This window comes from Cynara cardunculus (assembly GCF_001531365.2).
Source record: "Cynara cardunculus var. scolymus isolate 2C chromosome LG 6, CcrdV1, whole genome shotgun sequence".
Classification (NCBI taxonomy): Eukaryota; Viridiplantae; Streptophyta; class Magnoliopsida; order Asterales; family Asteraceae; genus Cynara; species Cynara cardunculus.
The window spans coordinates 16,023,255-16,046,652 of NC_037533.1; the positions used below are offsets into that span (position 1 = coordinate 16,023,255).

At 36.2% G+C, this 23,398-nt stretch overlaps 5 protein-coding genes across 6 annotated transcripts in view; 2 read left to right on the top strand and 3 right to left on the bottom strand.

Moving 5' to 3' along the window:
- The window catches only part of LOC112514827 (DNA-directed RNA polymerase III subunit RPC8-like), an 8,480-nt gene extending 4,848 nt beyond the window's left edge, over nt 1–3,632 (top strand). Inside the window, exons 3-8 of one of the 2 annotated variants that reach the window (XM_025121442.1) lie at nt 271–366; nt 1,040–1,127; nt 1,914–1,998; nt 2,549–2,612; nt 2,968–3,054; nt 3,412–3,632. In XM_025121442.1, coding sequence (XP_024977210.1) covers nt 271–366; nt 1,040–1,127; nt 1,914–1,998; nt 2,549–2,612; nt 2,968–3,054; nt 3,412–3,462 — 471 coding nt within the window. In that variant the 3' untranslated portion in view covers nt 3,463–3,632. The remainder of the gene's footprint in view (nt 1–270; nt 367–1,039; nt 1,128–1,913; nt 1,999–2,548; nt 2,613–2,967; nt 3,055–3,411) is intronic. The other variant, XM_025121443.1, reaches the window with a different exon arrangement.
- A 3,171-nt stretch (nt 3,633–6,803) lies between these two features.
- On the top strand, nt 6,804–11,994 carry LOC112514678 (probable WRKY transcription factor 20). Its single transcript, XM_025121273.1, has 6 exons — nt 6,804–7,027; nt 7,876–8,070; nt 8,500–9,037; nt 9,159–9,312; nt 9,397–9,555; nt 11,047–11,994. Exons 1-6 carry the CDS (start codon nt 6,812–6,814, stop codon nt 11,504–11,506), a joined length of 1,722 nt encoding a protein of 573 aa, XP_024977041.1. The 5' UTR covers nt 6,804–6,811; the 3' UTR covers nt 11,507–11,994.
- Nucleotides 11,995–12,206: 212 nt separating this feature from the next.
- On the bottom strand, nt 12,207–13,847 carry LOC112514193 (tabersonine 16-hydroxylase 1-like). Its single transcript, XM_025120523.1, has 3 exons — nt 13,825–13,847; nt 13,130–13,661; nt 12,207–12,767 (listed from the first exon to the last, which is right to left on the bottom strand). The coding sequence occupies exons 1-3, from the start codon at nt 13,845–13,847 to the stop codon at nt 12,477–12,479; spliced, it is 846 nt and encodes a 281-aa protein (XP_024976291.1). The 3' UTR covers nt 12,207–12,476.
- A 1,907-nt stretch (nt 13,848–15,754) lies between these two features.
- Nucleotides 15,755–18,156, bottom strand: LOC112514195 (cytochrome P450 71D11-like). Its single transcript, XM_025120524.1, has 2 exons — nt 17,203–18,156; nt 15,755–16,375 (listed from the first exon to the last, which is right to left on the bottom strand). Exons 1-2 carry the CDS (start codon nt 18,154–18,156, stop codon nt 15,755–15,757), a joined length of 1,575 nt encoding a protein of 524 aa, XP_024976292.1.
- A 3,326-nt stretch (nt 18,157–21,482) lies between these two features.
- LOC112514550 (serine acetyltransferase 1, chloroplastic-like) lies at nt 21,483–22,769 on the bottom strand. The gene has a single exon (XM_025121078.1). The coding sequence runs from the start codon at nt 22,718–22,720 to the stop codon at nt 21,608–21,610; it is 1,113 nt and encodes a 370-aa protein (XP_024976846.1). The 5' UTR covers nt 22,721–22,769; the 3' UTR covers nt 21,483–21,607.
- Nucleotides 22,770–23,398: the final 629 nt, after the last annotated feature.

Genomic DNA, 23,398 nt, shown 5'->3' on the forward strand with positions numbered 1-23,398 from the left:
ATTGATTTGTTTTAGCCGATAGGGTTTCTTTGTACATACCCTATATATAGGGGTTTTCTGTTAATGATGAAATCATGGAGTTTTGCAAACTTTTAAGATTAAGTTCCAAAATAATCCATACATTAGCTTAGAAGGGCATTTTCAATTAATCCAAGGGTGGAGATCCCTTCTTACCCTTCTCATGATAACTCCTATTCTTACCGGAAACCAACTCTAAGATCATAAGCCTAAGAAAATTAAATAATTCTTACGTTTTTTTATGTATAACAGGTAATTGCAAAATTGGGGCTATGCATATCTGTTTATGATATCGAGTCAATTGATGGTGGTTTTATATTTCCCAACGAGGGAGCTCCAACCTACACCATATGTATTAATTTCTGGCTTTTATTCAAGCGCGCGCACACACACACACACACACACATATATATATATATATATATATATATATATGTATGTATTGCTAATTAGATGTTAATAGCCATTTTTTCCTCGCTTTAAGTTGGTTGATTTGGTATGGTACCAACCAATTATAATTGGTATGCAAAATTATATATCGTGTACCAACCAACTGTACATGGTGCCAACTTTTTCCGGTTGGCACTAGTTTTCTACCAACTTGAAATCACTTATATGAAAACTTATCATTTTGTTCAATTTTTGAGTGACATTTTGAGTTTGCAGGTAACACGTATTATGTTTTAAGGGTTTTTAATTGCAAGGAATAAAATTTGCAAAAATTCAAATACTCAAACAAAAAAAGTCGGTAGTACAAAACTTAAAATCAATAAATATGTTATGTAATTAATTAATTAAATTAATAAATAATTAAATAAGACGGTACCACCGTACCAAGGTACTAGCATGGTACCAACTTCCAATACCATGTACCAACCGAGTTTGCACACCGACTATAATTGGTGCCAACTAAATTGGTACTAATTTAATTGATACGGTTGGTACGTTTGTTGGCTGGTTTGGTTTGGTACAAAATTGCCACCCCTATGTGTGATGACAAAATATTGCTCTTTTTTGGCAGGTAAAGTTTAGGTTGATAATGTTTCGGCCCTTTGTAGGTGAAATTATATCTGCCAAACTTAAAGAATCTAATGCTGATGGTTTACGCTGTAAGTTTGTTTATATATATAGGGGAAATTCATTTAGGGACCCAGGAACAACCTTTTTTGTGAGTATTCATGATTATTCATCATGGATATCTGTCAAGATGTTCATCATGAATGTTTTATCATGTTATTTATCATGAATACTCCAAAAAAATTGGTTCCTAAATGAACCTCTCTCTCTCTCTCTCTCTCTATATATATATATATATATATATATTTACACATATATGTAATTTTATTTCATTTAAAGTGTGTGTATATGTGTGTGTGTGTATGTGTGTTATTGAGTAAGGCTGGGCTGCTGGCTCATTCTCTTTCATTTTAAAGTTAATTAGTGAAGCCACACTGTGGAGCTCTTGCTTCTTTTTTCCACTTGAATTCTTGATTTCCTTCAACAATTTTACTCTGTACTCGTTGCGCACACTTGAGGAACATAAATGGCGATCAAACTCTGCCATTGACAAACTAATGTGGCATTTGGTTCACAGAATGGAATATGTTGGAATTGGATTAGGTCAAAAGAATTTGAAGGAATTGGAATGAAATTTAATCAGGTTTGACCATGCATTTGGTTGGCAGGAATTGAAATGGAATCTGTCAAAGGAATTGTAATCTGTCTGTTTGGTTCACTAAACAAACATTGTACTTAGGCCTCTTGACTTCAAATTTCATATATTTACACTTGTGGCATTCAACTTTTTGTGTTCTCATTTTGTGATCGTAATTCATTTATGTTCTTTCTATGTCTTAATTACACCTTCCTACTAACATTGATTGGATAAATGGCAGTATCGCTTGGATTTTTTGATGACATACACATACCGAAGTTGCTAATGCCGGAGCCTTCCCGTGCTAAGCCTGACTCAGAAAACAAGTGAGTTTGCACTAATTTATTCAGTGGTAGTGGGCGTTTGGTTCATTTGGATGTCATTGAATCTGATTGAATGGAATTACAGATTCCGTTCGAACAGATTTCAAATCAGGATTGGTTATTTTAATGGAATTGAATTCCATGTGAACGGCAAATTCCATTGGATGGAGGAATTTGCCATTCCTTCTTCTTACCCATGGTCTATGGAATGACCGATTCCATCAAATTGAATTCCTATTTGGGACAAAACATACCCATTATTATAACTATAACTGTTCTATGTTTTGATTTTGAGATTTTATCATGGAAAACTTTATGTTTTGATATCCAAAGTCTATGCTTTTATTGAATATTATTCTTATACGTGTATAACAAAGTAACTGAATTGCAATTCCATTCCATTTTAACCAGATTCCATCCATTTCCCTCAATTGAATATCTTTGACAGCTCCTTTCCGTCCAAAAAAATTATGAACCGAATGCCCCCGAGTATCTTTTCCCGGTTTGTGATTCAACATTTTTATAAACCTCGATGATTCACTTTTGGCACTAGGAACCAAGTTAAATGGATATGGTCATTCAATGATGAGGAATACCTTATAGATGGATATGATGAGGTTGGTATTCTTTAGTCGAGTTTATAGTGAGGTTCGTTGAACATTATGCTCTGAGGGACATGTTCAAATGAGAACTGTAAATATTTTGAGAACTTGAGAACCAACTATTCATGTTTTATTCATAATGAATGTGGTGATAGATTATCATGACGAAAAGTATTCATGATAAGAATGCATGATATCATGAATAATGAGAATGCAAGATATTCATAATGAATAATATGAGATTATTCAGGGTCATTCACGTGAATACATGAAACAGTCAAAATATTTATGGTTCTCATTTGAACTTTCCTCTATTCTTTGAAACTTCAGTTAAAATAATATATGTTGATGTTTTGATCTTCGATTGCAGATTAGGTTCCGAGTTCAAAATATAAAGTTTCCCGAAATTCCAAACGAGCAAAAAGAGTCGAAGCCATTTGCCCCTATGGAGATCATTGTAAGTGTTACTAAACTTCACACCCGAATGGTATATTGCTAAAGCAGGATTTGAACACACGCCTTTTCGGGCTAGACACGTTAATTTAATGACGCCCAACCACTACAAATTTCCGTAATAAGTTTGATTTTAAAAAATATAGGAGCACATTACGAACATTATAGTGGCACCTTAACGTAATTTTTTCCACTACAATGGAACCATGACACGATGGTACGTGCATATGACCCCACATACCTCCAAGGTACAAGACAAGGAAATGTCTACGTACCGTTTGTCCTCCAAATACTCTATTTTATGTGGGATTGGGTTCGTTTTGTTTGATAACTTTCGGTATATAATTTTTTACTTTGGCAGGGATCGCTTGTGTCCGACGGGGGTTTAGGCCCTATTTCATGGTGGGTCTAGTCGGATGTAGCCATGGCTCAAACCAACCAATTTTGCATGCCTATGAAACAATACAAACCATCTTGTTGATGTGAAGTAGGACAACACACATTTTTAGGGAGAGGGTCGATAAGCTTTATGCAAATCTTAGTGGCTGTTTACCTAAACACTTACCCGGTAAGCACTTACCGCTAAAATTCAACATTATCGCTTACTTACCGGGTAAGATTTTATTCACTAAAACGTATCGTATGTAACAATTTATCCCGGTAAGTGCTAACCATGGTAAAAGTCCTCGTCCTCACTTACCGGGTAAGATTTTTAGTTCTTGTCATATTCATCCGGTCGAGTAACGTGACTTGGTAAGTGCTTACTTGGGTAAGCGTTTGGTAAACGACACCTTAGTTAAAATTCTATATCTACGTTCTCGATATAGTGATGTACCATCTTAACTCGTATAGCAGAATGGAGTTATTGAAAGAATGAATAGAACTCTCACTGGAAGTTGCACGTAACATGTTGTAATGTTGAGTGAGTATAGTCTTCCACCATATTTTTTGTACTGAACTTCTATCTGACATTGTTGTTTTGGCCATATAAACAAAACCCACATTTCCAATTTTTTTTTGTCATTAATCAGATTTTACATGATTGTGAAATATATATAATTTATCAAAATAATTTTCACACATTTACATCTGTATTCGATTACAACGTAGATTCAAGTTCATACAAGAACAGTTTTAAATAAAATAGTAAGAAAATGACTAGTGTAAAATCATATGTGATTTAACTGTATGTTTTTATGAGACTGTTTTTTTACACTTGAAACTTCGTAACAAAACGCTGTGAAGGTAATGTTCACAGTGTTTTTACTGTGAAGGTTCGGGGTTTTTTTACCTTCACAACGTTTTGTTGTGAAGTTTAAAGTGTAAAAAAACAGTCTCACGGGTCTCACGAAAACATACTGGTCTTACGTGAATCCAACCCTATTTGATTATGTTCTCATTTAAACTTCCTTCTTACAAAGTATGCATCACAAGTAGTATTCATTTTTATCATATAATAACATACCAGATAGGCAGATATTCAAACATGCACCTAAAAATCATGTTTACAGTAAATGATTGAAAATTAAATTCAACGACTGATATTTAAAAATAAAAACCAATGCAAATAACGAAAATAAGGTACGAAAGTTGACCGTTATCTTTTTTTTTCGTGAACGAAAACATCACCATCCACTTCTATTTTTGTCAAAACACTAGTCGTGACCTGTCACTTATCGGGAGACAACGAGCCGCAAACTTAAGAGAGACATCTGATAGACAAAATTAAAACTTTGCTTAAATTAGTTTACGTGTAACAAACATCAAGACGACCTTGTCCTATATATTTATATGTATTATAGACGGAACTGATGGGTCGGAAGAATTTGGTTTGGTAACAAGTCAAAACGAGTTAGATTCAAAACAGATAAAATTTAAGCCATATCAGATCAAGTAGGGTTGATCCGTGCGTACGTTTGTTTTTTCTAAAATTTATGAATAGTTAATATATTTGATAATAAAAATATTTATTAACATTTTTTTTTGTTAACCGTGGGTGTCTGGGTCAGTTTCTGCGCACCTCGAGTAATCCCAGGGGCCTTGAAGAACAATTAGGAAAATCTCTAGTGGCCTTGTAGAACACAGACTAATGACCACTGAGGAGAACCCTAACGGTTGCAAACCTTATTGTCAGTTGAGTTAGCCCCACAACGTTAAATATTTTTTCTTTTTGTAGAGTTTGTATGCACTGTCATTCCTATACCCTTTTCAGACGCGGGTTCAAATCCCGTTTTTATCATTTCGTCAGTAATTTGGGATAACAGGCTCGAACATAAGACTATTTATATAACCTTAAATACGATTTTAATTAAATCAATGACATCTTGATGAGTATGAAACCATTTTTTTCTTCTTTAATAGGTTAACACGACATATATTTAATCATCTATACTATATTATAAATCATTTGATAAAAACTCTTAAAAACCGTTTTTATGCATGAAGTATTGTTTATTATTGCATATTACTTAAAATTCAATATTGCAAGTAAATTGTATGTAAGTACATGTTATTAAAGCTCTATTTTGAATTCGTGTAACTGAATGCGGATAAACATAATCAAGTAGAGGATAAACATCTCATTTTAAAATATAAAAAATTTAAAATATAATTATGATAATTAATGAGTTCTAATAAAATAATTCATTATTTTCTTTATAAAAAACTATATTATTAAACCAAATATAAGTTAATTCGTTTTTAAATTTTAATTAAATTATAATAACAATTTAAATCAAAGAAATTACATAAAAACAAGAACTTATAGTTAATTTAATACTAATATCACTTACTTTTTTTCAAAATTTTATGATATCTTTAAATTTATATTTCATTCAAAAATAAAAACATTTTTTTTCTCATAACCACATAGCATCATAATATTGATAGACTCAAAATATTAAAAGAAACATTAAAATCAAGATGTATTTCGCTGCATTATGTAAGTACCCTTCTAGTATTCTTAAATGACCCGATCTCATACAAAAAATAAGAAACTAATTAACAGACTAACGATAATTTTATAAAAATATGGAAATTAATTGGAATAGTTATTTTTACTGGTTGATTTCACCTCTTAGTCATTTTTTTACAAAGTTTACCAAAATAGCCCTAGGTCCACAATTTTAAATTCTTTTGCGGACCTGGGTGAGAAATATAATTTTTTTACAGACCTGGGTAAAAATTGTAATTTCTTTTGTGGACATAGATAGAAAGTGTTTTTTTTTTGTCTTTTAGGTGGGTCCGTAATTACGAACTTGTGTTTTGCGGATCTATAATTATTTTAATAAAATTAAAAAAAAAATAGTTAGAAGGTGAAACCAACTCTGAAAAATAATATTTTAATAAAAAAATTTAAAAAATATTTATAACTTCATTTTTTTTAGTCAAATAAAATTGGCCTGCTATTATCCATGAATTTTTTACCACATGATAAATGTTTGGACACGTGGCGTTGATAAATGTCTGGACACATGTCATGCTGTGGTTGGTTGGTTTAGAACGGAAATCAGGTACGCAGCCGAATCCAATTTAACTAGAAATTAATCATAAAAACCGTATTTAAATCCATAATTGTCAAACATGAATTTATCTTGAAAACCGATCGAAACCGTTAACGTACTTAAGCCGACGGTTTCTAGCCGATTCGTGGTGGATCGGTCCGTTAAACCGGTTTTTCCGTTAGACCGGTTTTTTTTATCGTTTACTTGCTGCAACTTTTTGTCTCATTGTAACCTGAAACTGGATCAAGTTGTTCGTCCATGGAAGAAGAAGCTTCTTCTAACTCACATTGTGGCCATCACCTCTCCAGCGGCGGAGATGCTGCCGTATCTACCTCCACCGGCGGTGGTGGTGCTCGGTACAAGCTTATGTCACCGGCTAAACTTCCGATCTCAAGCTCAACCTCCATCACCATCCCTCACGGTCTCAGCCCTACCTCTTTTCTCGACTCGCCTATCCTCCTCACTAATGTGAAGGTAAAACTAGATTATCGTCTTCATTAGATTTATGATTTTATTGATTTAAATTAGATTTCTGTTATTTCTTCAATTGCATTGTTGCCTCGGATCAATTTGGATTGGGACTCGTTTTAGTTAACATCAATTTGGTTGTATATTATAGAACGAAAGGCTGATTTAATTTAGGAATTGCGGTATATCCTTAAAATGACACATTAGCAACAGGACAAGAGTAGCTTTGTTGCGTCAAAATGGCTTCATTGATGTGATCCATTGTTATTGATAAATTCGTCATCCAAGAAAAAGAGCTTTCTGTAAAGTGCGTTTTGTTTGATATTCTGCTTTTGATGTTTTGTTCATTTCATTTCACGCTTCTTTGTTTGTTGGATTAAATGAATCTTTTTGAAGTGCTCATTTTGGGGAATATAGTACTATTTATAGGCCTGTGCTTTCTTTGAGGCTGTAGTATTCCGATGCTTAATTGTATTATTTAACATCAGATTCTTCTTTATGCAATTGTGCTTGTCTACTATTAATATTGTTCAAGTTGGATCAGCTGTGTTCTAGCCTTCTAGGTTACCTTTTCAACCAATTTGTCATATTCTATAAGCTTCAGTGTTGTTTTTTCACAGCACCGAATGTTCTTTTGAGTGGGTACGCTTTGCCCCTTTTTCCACATGTGCCTTTTTTGTATAGGGCAGTTTCTAGAATGATGGCATCAACATCCTCTCTACATTCGAAGTTATACAGTCATATTTGGAGCTTGTGCGAATTGATGAGTGCAAAGAAGTTATATTTTTTTAGAAAAATATTATGAAGCTTTTTTGTAGACAAGTCTATAAAATCCCGTTTTGTTTATCTTGTAGCCAGAGCCTTCTCCAACTACAGGTTTTTTTCTCAAGTCTCAACTGATGCAAAGGTATTCCAGCTCTGCTGCATTCTTATTAAATGCAAAAGCTTCAGCCGGTGAAGAGTTAGATGTCAGTAACTCTAGCTTATATGAGTCTAGACAGCACATGGGGTCTGCAGCAGTTTCAGGATGTTCATCTGCAGCACTTCAGGTATAAGCCTGCCTGATGAGTTACTTGAACTACGTTTTTTTTCCTGGTATGAATGCATAAAAAGGCTTGAGTTGACATCTTCATGCTGTTAGAATGAAAAGGAACTGGTTTAGGATGAAGGCGGAACTCAAGTTTCTTTTCTCTTCATCATGCAAAGTGTCTTAGTTATGAAGATGTATGCGTGAAAGTTTGTCATCCACCTCTCCTAATCCCCCTTTTTACATCTCTCCTTTAGGCTGTGTAAGCTTAACTACAGATTAGCACTTCACTAATGTATTCCCTCATTCCCTTCCCTGGGTTCACTCACCAGTTTATCCGTATGAATGCCTATCCTCCTTTATGCAGCAGTTTCCCCGTATCCTGTATTGTGTTATCTTGTGTAAAGAGGCGACTTTACTGGACAAATTTTTTATACTGGTAGTATGAAAGGTTTCTGCAGGTTTCAACCTCCAACAGAGTGAACCAAGTGGACAAAAGCAAAACCAAAGTGAGTCTCGGCCAAATGCATTATCATCTTTGACCAATTGTGAGATGGCAGCACCGAAAGAACAAAGTCTTGCTGCACCTGTATGCATGCTTGCTCCAGGGGTTGCTGCATTTCACGGGGAAACAAATGGAGTGGGGGTGACTAAGTCCAGGCTTCATCAGTCAGACTTGTGTCACAAGGATGCTGGACCTTTGGTTCTGTTTGACAGATCATCAGATGATGGATATAATTGGCGAAAGTATGGGCAGAAAGTTGTTAAAGGAAGTGAATTTCCAAGGAGCTATTACAGGTGTACACATCCCAACTGCGAAGCAAAAAAGATTTTTGAATGTTCTTATACTGGACAAATAACAGAGATCATATATAAGGGTACACATGATCATCCAAAACCTCAACCCAACCGTCGATTTACTGCAGGTGCTCTTATGTCAATACAGGATGAAAATGACGACAAACGTTTATCTGTGCCTGGTCAAGTAGGTAGTTGAACAGCTTTCCATGCTTTCTGAAGAAATACGTTATGCTATCTCAGTACACCTTCTTATCTCTTCATCACTATCATCTTTTCTGAACTCTTCTTGGTTCATTCCTTTTGTTAAAGGTCTCTCCGCAACTAGTGGGCAGGTTCATAATTTTGAGACATGTGGAACTCCTTTGCAGTCTCCTAATCAAGCAAATGATAACATGGATGGGACAGTGCCACAATTGAACATCACCAATGATGAGGTTGAAGACAATCCAAATTTGAAAAGGAGGTGAAAAGCTAAAGGCCTTGTATTTTGATTATATCAGTTGCACTTTGATTAGATCTAATGTTGGGTCACTTCTAATGTAACCAGGCGAACAGATTTTGGTACACTTGATGTAACTGCAGTGGTTAAGCCTATACGTGAGCCACGTGTGGTTGTCCAGACTATCAGTGAGATTGACATACTGGATGATGGATACCGTTGGCGCAAGTATGGACAGAAAGTTGTGCGAGGCAACCCTAATCCCAGGTATGGATCCTTTTCGCTGTCAAACTAGAAATTTTAAAGACTGCTTGTATCTGGTTTCTCTAATCTAAATGGTCATCACTGGTTCAATTATTCTTCGAATCTTAACTTATTGAGACAAAACTTAGATACATCTAGGCGGTTATCATTCAATCTTAATTCATATGTTAAGTAGATATAATAAACAAAGTTGTATGCTTGCTTCGTGGGATGAATCAATCATTTACATGGTCAGAACATGTGAAGCCTATGAAGTCCTTGAGAAAAATGAGGAACTTGAGTGAAAAGCTTGCTATATTGGCTATTGTTTGTGTGGAAGAAAATAGTCCAAACTGCGAAACCTTTAAAGCTATGTGATAAGACTGATATTCACATCTGGAATTGAATCAAATTTATTTAAATAGTAAATCTTAATTTACAATGGAATCTTGAACCTGTTCCAATCAAATTATTATTCTGGTTTATGACCAGAAATAGGCACTCTAATTATCTTTCTGGTTAGGTAAGGATTTCTAGAGTAAGTTTCTCCAGATGTGTGAATGACATGACAATACAAGCACCCAATCATCTACAAGGAGGCAACATTGATCAAGTCTCCTTGGTTTTCCGAGAGTACGCAGATAACACATTACACACAAGCAATTTAAATTTTACCATGTCAAGTATGATTCAGGAATTACCTTGAGATATTAAATTACCTGTCTACTTGAATATGCTAAGCTCAACTCGCAACTAAAGATGTCACATCTCACCTGTAAATTCACGAATATGTTTACTTCTGTTTTAGTTCCGTTGTTTGATATAACAGGAGTTCGACACTTCTGTGTGTTCCAGTTTCAACATGTTTGAGTCTCTGTTTTGAGCTTAACTGTTTAAAGCTAGAAAAAAAAGTCTATAATACTTTTATGCGATCGTGCCCTGCCTTTCCTGCTAGTGCTGGATGAGGCCTACTAATTCATAGGAACCAGATCAAGCTAGTTCTCCAGCTTGGCTCAGTTTTCGCTACTGCCTTGAAATTTTTGACTTCCTAAGTATAAACTTTGTTACTAGTTTTGCTCTAATGGTTCAGTGTGTTGCACAAGTGTGATCTTCCTTTCCTTTTTCATTTTTAAGCTTACTTGTTGATTCTACCGATGGTCCTTTAAGGTCGAACAGATGCAAAACCGAATTGCATCAACCCTTTTTTGGATCAATTATTTGGATGGCATAAAATGCCTTATACTAATTCTTGTAATTCAGGCACTTTTCATTGTGAGCTCATGATCAAGTTGAATCCCAGTATTACCACCACCAAGAAATGAAGTTCCATGATTAATTTGTTATAAGTTCAAAATCAAAATTACTTTTACAGACCAGTCTTCCACTGAAGAGGTGTGAAATTGGAAGTACAATTTATACAATGTGAGCAAACTGTCGTATAAATGCCTATGATCATGTTAGAGCAAAATGCTTCTTCTGATTCTACCTATTTAATTTTGCAAACATGAATTACAGGAGTTATTACAAGTGCACGAGTGCCGGATGTTCAGTAAGGAAACATGTAGAGAGGGCATCCCATGACCCTAAAGCTGTCATAACGACCTATGAGGGGAAACACAATCATGATTTACCTACTGCCAAGAGTAGCAACCATGACATTGCAGGGAATGGGAATCGAAAGATTAGATCAGAAGCAGAAAATGCAATCTGCCTTGATCTTATAGTTGGCAATAGATTCTCTGGGAAGCAACCACAAGCACTGAATGCTGAAGCCATCCATAGTCAAGAGCATGCTTCAAATTCCAGTTTCAACAGAGTTTTTCAGTCGGCATGCTATGGCATGGTAAATGGTGGAATTGATGTGTATGGATACCGAGAGAATGAGTTTGGAACTCATAGCTTTGATATTGCAACTCTAAACCATTCTTCCGATCAGTATCCACGAAATCTTGGAAGAGTACTATTGGGCCCATAAAGTTAGAAGAACATAAAATAAAACTACTGCTGCTTCTACCAATATGGAACTTGTCAACTTGGCGGGTTGAAAGGGTATATGCACTCAACTCCAAGTTGGTTAAAGAAACAGACATACGTGACAGGCTTATATTTCTTCCAACTACTTCCTTGTGATTAACAACAAACAAGAAATGTTTGACGTTCACCATTGTTGGTCTTATATCTGTAGAATGTACAAATTGGAAAACTATTCCTGATCAAGAAATGAGATGTTGTAACTTAGATGCTAATGAGGGGATTGCTAGGGAGTACCTGTATTTGTTCAATTTTCCCTCATTAAGGTTTTGTTACCTTATGAGAATTTGGTTTCTAGACTGGTGTATCTTTCCAAAGTCTTGGGCCAATACAGTTGGTCATCAGAACTCTGTAGCAGATATGGACATGTAAACTTTTACTGGCCTTGGGGCACAAGAGGATTTTTATTGAAATATGCATGTATAGTATATACTAGTTGTATTGGATTCAAGTGACTTTTTTGCTACTCATCTTCTTTATGGCACCTGTTCTATAACCATATTACATCTAAGTTTCAAGTGTCAATGTAGGACCCTCAGCATCCATGATAACTTTTACACAGGTTTAGTTGGTTTATTCATTATTCTGTCTACTTGATCAATTATACAGCCTCACACATATGTGCAACAGTGTAAATAGCAGAAATTACATCAACTGGGATAGAAGGAAATTATACAGCCTCATGTTTGTTACATTTATGAACAGACTTATAAACTGTTGGATCAGGTCGCTTCTTCTTCCAACGGTTACACCAAAGGCTTCAGTCATGTCAAGATATTTGTTGTCTGTTCCATCTGCCAGTTTCCAGTCAAAATGGTAGAGTAACTCAGTAAAGATGCCAGCGGAAGCTCAATATTTGCTAATCCAAATGAAATTCCAGGACATATTCTCCTTCCAGCTCCAACAGGTATTCACTATAACTTTAGTCTTGACAGGTATCTCAAATCCATTAGTCTTGCATATCTCCCTGTTTTCTCTAGGCAGTAACAGAGGGCCTGGAGGGGTGCAACCTCAAGAGTTCCTTTTATGACTAAATGTAGAAACTCTAATTCTTGACTACATGTTTCATCAAAAGGCCCTTCTCGGTCAAAAACCGGTCTAACGTCAGCTTGTGCTTTCTGCATTATTTGTGGATTCTTTAGTAGTTCTGACACTGCCGATTCAACAGTTATAGTAGATGTCTCACTTCCAGCACTAAACATATCCTGCAAATAGTATAAGCAACAGAAAGAAACTTTGAGATGATGCATTAGTATATAATTAAGCCTAAGGTAACTACTGTAATTTTTTGATGTATATAATAATTATTTACGGCAAATACAGGTTTGAACTATTGACCTCCACGGAGGCTGGGCCCTGCCGGTATCCCAGATACTGCTGGGCCAATGACCCTTTGGTAACCACTGTTTTTTCTCGTCACCAAAACCCCTTATACACCAATATATAATATTTGTTTCAGGCAGTTCCTTAGCTGTTATTTGTTTTTGGACTTAGTTCTGCATTTCATATAACAAATAAGCCATTATTAACAAGATGCTAAGCAGATTTAAAGCATGAGGTTACTAACCAGGATGACTGCTTTCATATCATCAACAGATAAGGGAATTTCGAGGTCACCATGCTCCTGAACTTTCAAGAAAACATCTACTAGATCTTTGTCTACTTCACCTTCATCAGTTGTTGAATTCTTGTGTTCTTCAATGATGTTGTTCAGAATTTGATCAAATCCTTGATGGATCTTCTCAAGTTTTGATTGGGTTTTATTAAGGAAGGAAAGTAGTTTAGATGAAGGGAAGAGCTGCGTAAGATTAAATCCTCCTACAAGAGCTACACTCTCATTGACAAGTGATATGAATGCATCTTGCTCTTTACATTTTTTATCAAAGGCTGCTCTTGCCGTGATCCCATAAGTTAGTGAGGAAAGACTCTTACTAAGATTAATGGGTGATCCTGGATGTCGAGAAATGGAGTTGATGAATTTCAACACCTCTTCTTCTCTTACCAATCTAAGTGATTGGACTTGCTTACTACTCAAAAGCCCAAAGTGCAAATCTTGCGTAACTGCCTCCAATATTCCCTGTGTGGTGAAAGCATAATGCCTGAAGCATTATAACCAACCACAGATGCAACAAGATTGAAGGCCTATTGGCAAAGTTGACATCATAGAAAGTTCTCCAAGCTGCAGGTGCATCAGAGGTCCGTGTTTCTCTGCCAAGTCTCTTAGGCGATGATGTGGAAATGAGCCAGTAAGATGATGAATACTTCCTATAATTGGCAGCTTCCATTCCCCTGGAGGTAAATTTGATTTAGATTGCTCCAATAATTTCAGAATCATCAATATGAAGAGGGTGAAAATAGAAAGGACAGAAAACAAGCCGAAGCTGAGCTCCATCAGGTAACTTTCTAATTTCAAAAGGAAATAAGGTATATGAAACTAACAAGCCCATTAGTTACAAATATTTTGATATTGTTTTCTTCCTTCTTGACTTTGTGCAATAATTGCTTCAAGTCAATTCAGGAGATGCTGTTTAATAGATTATTATGACTACAGTCATATTTCAAATGTCATTGAAAACAATGCTTATAATAATAAATGCTAAATAATAATAACAAAAACAACACAACGAATGATTGTGAAACTGAAAGGTAGGTTAGGTGCAACTATCCTTGACATTTAATATAACAAGCAAAACATAATACGTTTCACTGTCCTAGTAAGCCATTAAAATAAGGTTCATATTTCTTTTCTTTGAATTATTTTGACAATGACTGATTGTGTTTCTTATCCTGGAAGTGGGCCAACAAGATTAAGAATGTGATGCATTTATCTGGTAGTCTTTAGCCGGCTAATGGTGATAGTGGATCTCTACAAAAATCGAATAAAGTGATAGAACTTTTTATGAACCTATGCACAATGTGTGATATTAATCAACAACCAAATGCGAACTGAAGCAAATCAAAATAAAGATAAACACATATATGTATAAACCATAATTAGAGAAAGCAAAGCAATAACACTCGTGAATTAACGTGGTTCTACCAGCGGATGGTGGTGTACATCCACACATCAAATGAGGGATCTCTATTCACCAAAGAGACTGAAAGCCAAAATAGGATTACAAACCAAAATCACAAATTGTGACTTGAACCCCGAAAGCTAATAAAGCTTCTCACATTGTTTCTCTCCCAATTTCGTGATACAAAAGGTGGAGGTGGAAGGGTTGTATTTATACTAAAACCTTACATGAATCCCGGCTCGATCCGAATGCTAAAAGTACAAATTTTCGGATTTATCCCTTGGCACAATAGTGCATGATTACAGGAAACAACCATGCCAATATTTTCAAAACTTTCTACCATAAAATATTCTTCGAGTCCATGACTTGCCGTTTCTTGGTTTTTGCCATTTGTTGTTTTGTTTCACTTTTTTCAACAACCCAGGATATGTTTGGTTTAGTTTATTAAATAAACAATGCAATTCAAGAATTCAGAAATAGATGAGTTTATGGATAGAAGAACCCCAACGATATTTGGAGTGGTTCAGACCCTGTCCTATTCCAGTTTCCCCAAGACCCATCTTGAGAGGCAATTTCACTAGAAGAACTGCAATGATATTTAGAGTAGTTCATACCCCTGTCAAATTAAAGGTTTGGCAATAAACTACTTATTTGTTGAAGGGAGATCGCTTGGATTTACTTGTTTACATAAACCACAAAGTGGCCATCGAGATATCTTTGACCAGAAGCCTCTTCGTGTCTCATCTTTTTGTCATGCTTCCCAAGGTCGGATTCCGAGCTTTTGATTCATGATGCACGATGTTGTGAACCTCCCATATAATTCAAGATTGACCAAATCTAGAGTTCACAAGCTCATTACAATCTGAAAACAATTTTGTGCTAGAGTTTACAATGTTATAGTTCAAGTCAGATTAAGTAAACAATCCGTTGATAACTGCCAAGAAGAAGAAGACAAAGGATGGAGCCGAAGGCTTTTGTGTTCTCCATTTATCATCAAAACTTACAATACAAAAGAACAGAAGAATATATGCAAAAGGAAGAAAAACAAAATGACATAACAGACCCCTGAACTATGGGAAATGACAAAAGACGAAAGAACTCTAACATACAATACGACATAATGCTGTCTAACAAGTAATTGTGAGGTTTTTTGCCTCACGATCCACCTGATAACATTATGCAGGACATGAATGGTAGGCAGTAGGTATCAAATTCAGATTTGCTTTTCTTCTAACTGTCACACCAAAAGCTTCATTCATGTCAAGGTCTTCATTTGTTATTCCATCAAGCAGGTTCCAGTCAAAATGGTAGAGCAATTTGATGAGTGGAAGCTCAACATTTGCTAATCCAAATGACATGCCAGGACACACTCTCCTTCCAGCACCAAATGGTATGTACTCAAAATTAAGTCCTCTATAATCTATGGAACTGCTGAGGAATCTCTCTGGATGAAATCTTTCAGGATCCTTCCACCACATGGGATCTCTACCAATGGCCCATGCGTTCACTATAACTTTACTTTTGGCTGGTATGGCATACCCATTGATCTCACACCTCTCCCTGCTTTCTCTAGGAAGCAACAGAGGGGTTGGAGGGTGTAGTCTTAGAGTTTCTTTAATAACCAGCTTTAGGAACACTAGTTCTTGAATACATGTTTCATCAACAGTTCCTCTTCTGTTAACAACTTGTCTTATCTCAGTTTGTGCCTTCTCCAACATTCTTGGGTGTTTCAGCAATTCCGACATTCCCCACTCTACAGTTGTAGAAGATGTTTCACTCCCACCACTAAAGATATCCTGCAAGAGGAGCAAGTACTAGTACGACAGAATAAAATAACTTCCTAATTCTCTACCCTTCTAGTTCTGTTGCCAGTATTTTTACAAGTTTCATCAGAGATCCAAATATTCATAGGCTATTAATATTTTTTTGGTGCGAATGATTTTCCTTAAGAGGAGGACAAAAGAGAACTTAGCTGACTAGTATACTCCCTCCGTCCGAAAATAAATGTCCACAATCAAAAAAGACAGTCTTAGAAGTATGTAATAATTGCACTTTTCAATTAACCAGATAACAATTTTACCCTTTAGAATAGAGGGAGGAATGAATTTCTCAATCTCATAATTGAGGGTAGAATTGGGAAGTAGACACTCATTTTGGGACAAAGTAAAATAGAAACATGGACATTTATTTTGGGACAGAGGGAGTATATTGGAACTGATTGGATCCTTGGTAACCATCACAAGTTTGGCCAACATTTATTTTAACATGAACGATGTGTAGTCTGCAGTCTGCACCTAGAAGAAGTTGACTTGACAAGCGAAAAGGTAGATGTGCCTCCCACCCATCACCCCCTCCCCCAGGCCACCCTCAAAGAAAGATGTACTTAGGAAAAGGAAGAAATACATTTTAATCCTCAGTTCCATTAGAATTGCAACAACTTTGGCACTCATCGTCCATATGTTATTAAGAATTGAAATACACTACAGTTGTTTCAATCTTATACTCTCCCATGTAGAATAACAGTCTGTTTATGTACTTTTCCCATCTTGTAGAGATTGATTATGTGTAAGAGGAAGATAGAATTTTCAAGTATAGAAGCTTGATTATAGCATGATTTACTAACCAGAATGACTGCTTTGATGTTAGCAATAGACAAAGGAAATTTAACATCACCACGCTCCTGAAACCTCAGAAGAACATCCACAAGATCTTCATCCTCATCTTCATCAGCATCACCCACATTAGCTGCCATTTTTTTAGCTTTGTGTTCCTCAATGATGTTGTCAACTATCTCCTCAAACATCCCACGTATCTTCTCAAGTTTTGCCTTAAATCCAGTGAGTATAGGAAGCACAGTAGAAGAAGGGAAGATGTCTGAAATGTTGAATCCTGCAGCTGCAGCTGTAGCTTCCTTGACAAGTGAAATGAATGATTCTTGATCTTTACATTTCTTACCAAATGCTGCCCTGGCAGTGATCCCATACGTTAATGAGAAAATTCTTTCACTGAGATCGATTGGAGATCCTATATTTTCACTGATAGACTTGATAAAGTGTGAGACCTCTTCTTCCCTTGTAGACCTAAACGATTGAACCCGCATAGGACTCAAAAGCTCCATAGCGCAAATCTTGCGAAGCTGCTTCCAATAGTCTCCATATGGTGCAAAAGTAAGGTTTGTAGCACCATTACATATTACGGATGAAGCAAAAAGATAAGGCCTGTCAGCAAAGGTTACATCATGAGTTTTCATAACCTCTTTTGCTGTTTCAGGCGAAGAGACGACTATCACGGAAAGTTCTCCAAGCTGTAGGTGCATTAAAGGTCCATATTTCTTAGCCAAGTCTCTCAACCGGTGATGGGGAAGAGAGCTCCCAAGATGATGGATACTTCCTAAGAGAGGTAGCTTCCATGGCCCTGGGGGTAGACATGGAGTTGAATTTTTTGTTCTGGACAGCCTCAACAGTTTCAGTAACATGAAGATGAGAAAAGCAAAAACAATTTGGATCAAAAGAAATACCGGCTCCAAGAGGCGAGTTAAATCTGTTCTTGAGGTAAGCAAGTCTTTTACCCCCAACATTTTCTGATCTATCTCTCTCTCTCTTTGTTGTGTATTGAGGGAATTGCTTTTGGTTGATTTTGAAGAAGTTATGTTCTAATTTATAGTAAACCACAAGTTAAAGTTAATGAAGTCGGCACTTTTACTCCAAAGTAGTTATGTTTATATCATTTTTTGGTCCCTTAAGTTCAATGCCACCATTGTTATTCGGTTAGAAAGGATCATGCAGTGGGCAGATGATCGTATCAGGTGTCATCATCTTCATGCTCAAAAATACAAAACATCAATGAGTGTGAGTATCTGCCGAATAAGAAAAAAGGCCAATTTTGTTTCCTTATTTATTCGTACGATCAATCTCTTTCAAGCAATGTTATTATATCAAAACAAAGGTTTTCTGTTTGACCAGGCCAAAAGGCTGACATATAGTCTGGGGACAAAATTGTAGTTTACTCATTATTTATCATTATATCATGGCGGAATCAACTCTAGAATAAAGGACAGATGACAGATGACAAGAAATATAATACCTTACATCTCTCTTAATAGAAAAACGAACATATGATTAAGCCTTAAAGACAAGTGTAAGAAGTCAAAGTTTGCCGATATGCCATTCAAATATTCAATATATCAATTCAATCACAATGACATTCAATATTTCTATTCAATTCCTTGATACTCATCAGGTGTGCAAGTCTCATTGGAGATATCAGTAGGTGTAAGTATTTGTATATATAAGAAAAAGAAATAAGGCAGTTTGATTTTTTTCCTTAAAACCAATCTCTTTCGAGCAACATAATTTATCTAATACATATCTGTTTCATTTGATCAGGACAGAATAAGTGGCAGTCTGTCAGAATTACAAGTATAATGAATGATAACAAGCTGGGCTGCTGGTAAGCTTCTTTATAACCAAACCAAACATACCCGGTATGTCCCACTCGGATGTAGGGTTTGGGGCGGGGGCGACACAGGCCAGTCCTCTACCCCAATGAGTAGAGTAGCTATTTCCGTTGGCTAGTGACAAAGTGTTTTAAAAAATATTTTGATGAAGAACCGAGTGCTTTAAAAAAGTTTGGAAGATATTGAAAAGTAGGGGATGAACTTGGGGCGAAAAAGGTAAATTAATGAAGAGCTTTGGGGAAGAAGAACCAAGACTAGAAAGCAGTAAACGGTAAAAAATGTTCCACAAGTACAGAAAGCATAGGAACAGTACAGCAAACTAAACATCCCTCTATCGGTTCTCTAACCCTCCCCCATCTCACCTTCTTCCCTTCCAATCTTCTCTCCTCTTATATACGTTAGCTACAGGTCCCTACACAAGTTTGCTGCCGATAAGCTTCTTTATGGTACCTAATCCCACATGCACACATACAGCACCTATGGAGGAAATGAAAATTAATAATCTTGACGGCCTACTGTGAAATCTACGACTTTTTATCTACTGAAACTGAAAATCTGATATTTTTAACCACTGAAGATACATAGAGTACCTTTTTTTAAGGGTGTTCCAGGCTATGCCTAGACTAACTCCAACAAATTATGACCGTAAGATATCAGCCTTGATAAACTCAGTGGCCACAATTGTTGTGGACTCCTGACATTGAACCCGGACCAGATGCGATAGTCCAACACATCCCCTGGGCCGCAACCACTACGCCACAACCCTTGTGGTTTAGAGTACTTATCTCCTGTAAGCATATGATGAATTGTATACTGAAAACAAATGGTTGAAGTTGCACCTTTTAAGAAAGCAGGAGTTAAGCTTCTTGGCCCTAGGGTAGGCATGGAGTCAACTTGCTTGCTCTGGACTACTTTAATGGTTTCAGCACTGATGACATCAGTTCTCATTTGGTCCTCCTAGTCTAACTTGCAAGGTATGGAGGGTAATGTAGGGATGTATGTGGGTTGGGTTGGGTGCTTTGAGGCATCTACACAACCCAACCAATTACGGTGGTTTGAAAAATCCCTAACCAACCCAACCTGTTACAAAGTGTAACTCAACCCAACTTAACCCAACCTAGCCTAACCCAATTTCAAGCCTATTAATTAGGAGTTTGGCAGGTTAGTGTGTTGAGTTTTAATTGGTTTGGACGGTTTGAACGGGTTGGTTGTTTCTTGTACATCCCTATGGTAGTAGGATGAGACTCGATCATCAGAGGGTGATTGTAAAGCCTTGTAAGCTTCTCTGATGTGTGTGTATCCTTAAGAGTATGAGATAATTGGATATTAAGTTAGTTGTATATTTGTTTGAGCACAATAAGCACTTATCTTTACCAATGGAGTTACCTCCCTTTTTTATAGATGATGACTGATTAGGGACAGGAAAGGTTGAAAGGTAATAATGACGACCGTTTACATGAACGGTGTTGTGGGGATGTCAACCACATTAAGGGCTCCATACCCTCTTTTTCAAGTGATGATGGGTACATTTGGTACGCTGAGGGGACTAGACGAGATGAGATCCGTAGTTCCAATCTGTCTAAGGTAAACAATAAGAGATGATCGTAAACCGTTCTAAACAACATCCCTTGCCCAGTTACCTTACCCTCTATTCACCCCGCAAAGGAGGGAAAAAAAAGTCAACTTGGTCATTGATTCAAGTTTGTTGAGGATTTTAGAATTTTTTTTTCCTGGCTGCTATTTCTAAAGACAGATACGCACAAGCCAGTCCAGGTACCCACAATTATCTAAATTAGTCAACCATAGAATTTAGAGAACTTAAGACAATTTTACACTTGGTTATACAAAATCATTTTAACAAAGATCCCTAGATCCAATCTGACCAAGGTACCAATAAGAGATGATCATGCACATTTCTATACACCACCACTTCCCAATTACCCTCTATTCACCCCAGGAAAAAGAGTAAGGAGCTGTTTGGTTGGTTTTTCATTAAGTCCTATATGAATAAAATTGTTTATGTGGATTAATTTGTCCGTATAAATTGAGATGATTTTTGTTTAGGAGGTTTTTTTATAGATGGATGGAGCTTTTTTTTTATTTGGGAGGGGCAGGTTTTGAAAGAACTTGACTTGGATTAATTTGTTTGTATAGATAGGAAAGATTTTTGTTTGGGAGTAAGGAGGGGCGGGTTTGGAAAGAACTTGACTTTCTGCATAAAACTCTCCTTAAAAGCTTACTAAACAGGTCATTTTCTATATCATTAAGTCACTATCAAACAGTCATGTATATCTTACCGAATAAGCTGTTAGTCTCATTAAGCTCATTAAGCTGCTAACAAACCCACCCTAAACTTAGTCGCAAAATAAGTCTCACGGAAGAGCCCATGGGATTAGTCGAGGTCGCAAAAGCTGTACAAACACCACATTTACCACTAAAAAAGATAAACTATAGAATTTAGAGAACTTATTAAAGATAATTTTACACTTGATACATACAAATCAACGGTGGTAACAAAGATCCGTGGATCCAATCCGACCAACCTAACAATAAGCTATGATCATAAATAGCTCTAAACAACATAATCATAAAACTCAATATGTGAGGTATGATCCATAGTATGGCTAGGAATCTTGTCCAGCTTAACTGGATTCTCTTTGCCCCCAATCAACTTAGCAGGGTTCCCAACAGCAGTAGTTCTAGCAGGAAGATCCTTCAATACCACCGACCCCGCCCCAATTTTCGCCCCCTCTCCAATTGTAACATTTCCCAGAACACAAGTCCCCGCCCCTATCAAAACCCCATCTCCAATCTTCGGATGCCGGTCGCCACCAATCTTTCCGGTGCCACCCAATGTCACATTATGCAAAATTGACACATTGTCTCCAATCACCGCCGTCTCTCCAACCACAACTCCGGTCGCATGATCAAGCAATATGCCACGCCCGATCTTCGCCCCCGGATGAATATCTAAAGCCAAAACCTCAGAAACCCTATTCTGAATCAAAAGTGCCAAGATTTTTCTATTTTGTAACCATAGCTTATGTGCCACCCTATGAGCTTGGCAAGCAAGAAACCCTTTAAAGTGAAGGAAACAATGGACATAACTAAAACAAGCTGGGTCTCTTTCTTTTACAGCCCTTAGATCAGCTTTAACAGCTTTAACAATTTCTTGATCCTCTGTGAGCACACCCATGAAAAGATCATGTAGGGTCCCACTTGGGAGACTTGAACTACTGAGCTTTATGGAGAGATGATTAGATAGAGCACTCTCCATGGTATGATGAGATAGGATTGAGGTGAAATAGTAGTCTGATAAGATGGGTTCTTGATCAACATCAGATCTTGCTTCATCTTTCATCATCATCCATACATCATCATCATCATTTTCTTCACCATTTTTGTGTTTAGAAATGGATTCATAGTGAATCTTGGAGATGGGTATGAAGGAAAATTGGTCAGTTTTTTTGGGTATGGAAAATTTAAAATGGTTTTCAAGAACTTGGGTTCTTGGATTATGAACACAAAAAGCCAACTCAGTGAGTTGGTTTTTTGGGGAATTAATGGTAGGTGTTTGTGGGTGTGGTTTTGGGCAAAAATGGGGTATAGATCTTAGAAATTTAGGGGATAGAGAATGGAGATGATGATATAGAACAGAGGTTTGCATAGTGACTCTAGTCTTCATGGAAAATAGAAAAAATAAGTACAGATTTTGACCAGAGAAAAATGGGGTTTTGAGGGTGATTTTGGCTTGTGATTGTCAGGGGTGTCGGCCAAGTTGTTCTGTACACTCGATTTATATAATTTAGTGTAAATTACATTTTTGGTCCTTGTGGTTTGTTAAAAATTGCGGTGTTTGTCGTTATGGTTTTAAAATTACAATTTTTGTCCTTATAGTTTCCAATTCATTTGCTAAACATTACTTTTAAGTGTGATGGACTAAAATAGAAATAAATTATAAACAACAAAAATAAAAACAACGATAAATTTTAAATTATAAAGACAAAAACGATAATAAATTATAATCACAGGAATAAAAATTATAATTTCAAAATAGAAATTTTCAACAACCAAGAGGGACTAAAAACATAATTTACTTTAATTTATTTCACAGCGTGCTGTTTGTTTAAAATTCATATAAATTATGAATTGATATTAATTGAGTTATTCCATCTCCACCCTCCTGCACTCTTTCCTCTATTTTTTTTACACCCCCTCCTATAAAAAATATTAAAATATACAAAAATCAATTTATTTTATTTTTTAATTTTAACCCTTTGATATTTTCAGTTTTAACCTTTCAATTTTTATAATATCTTCTTATAATATTTTTAATATATATTATAATTAAAAAATTAGTAGG

Coding starts and splice junctions, on each gene's coding strand:
- LOC112514678 (XM_025121273.1), top strand. CDS start 6,812: ATGGAAGAAGAAGCTTCTTCTAACTCACATTGTGGCCATCACCTCTCC. Junction 9,038..9,158: donor ATCTGTGCCTGGTCAAGTAG/GTAGTTGAACAG, acceptor CTTTTGTTAAAG/GTCTCTCCGCAACTAGTGGG. Junction 9,313..9,396: donor AATCCAAATTTGAAAAGGAG/GTGAAAAGCTAA, acceptor TAATGTAACCAG/GCGAACAGATTTTGGTACAC.
- LOC112514193 (XM_025120523.1), bottom strand. CDS start 13,847: ATGGAAGCTGCCAATTATAGGAA. Junction 13,662..13,824: donor GAAGCTGCCAATTATAGGAA/GTATTCATCATC, acceptor ATAATGCTTCAG/GCATTATGCTTTCACCACAC. Junction 12,768..13,129: donor ATATGAAAGCAGTCATCCTG/GTTAGTAACCTC, acceptor TACTATTTGCAG/GATATGTTTAGTGCTGGAAG.
- LOC112514195 (XM_025120524.1), bottom strand. CDS start 18,156: ATGTTGGGGGTAAAAGACTTGCTTACCTCAAGAACAGATTTAACTCGC. Junction 16,376..17,202: donor ACATCAAAGCAGTCATTCTG/GTTAGTAAATCA, acceptor CTCCTCTTGCAG/GATATCTTTAGTGGTGGGAG.
- LOC112514550 (XM_025121078.1), bottom strand. CDS start 22,720: ATGAAGACTAGAGTCACTATGCAAACCTCTGTTCTATATCATCATCTC.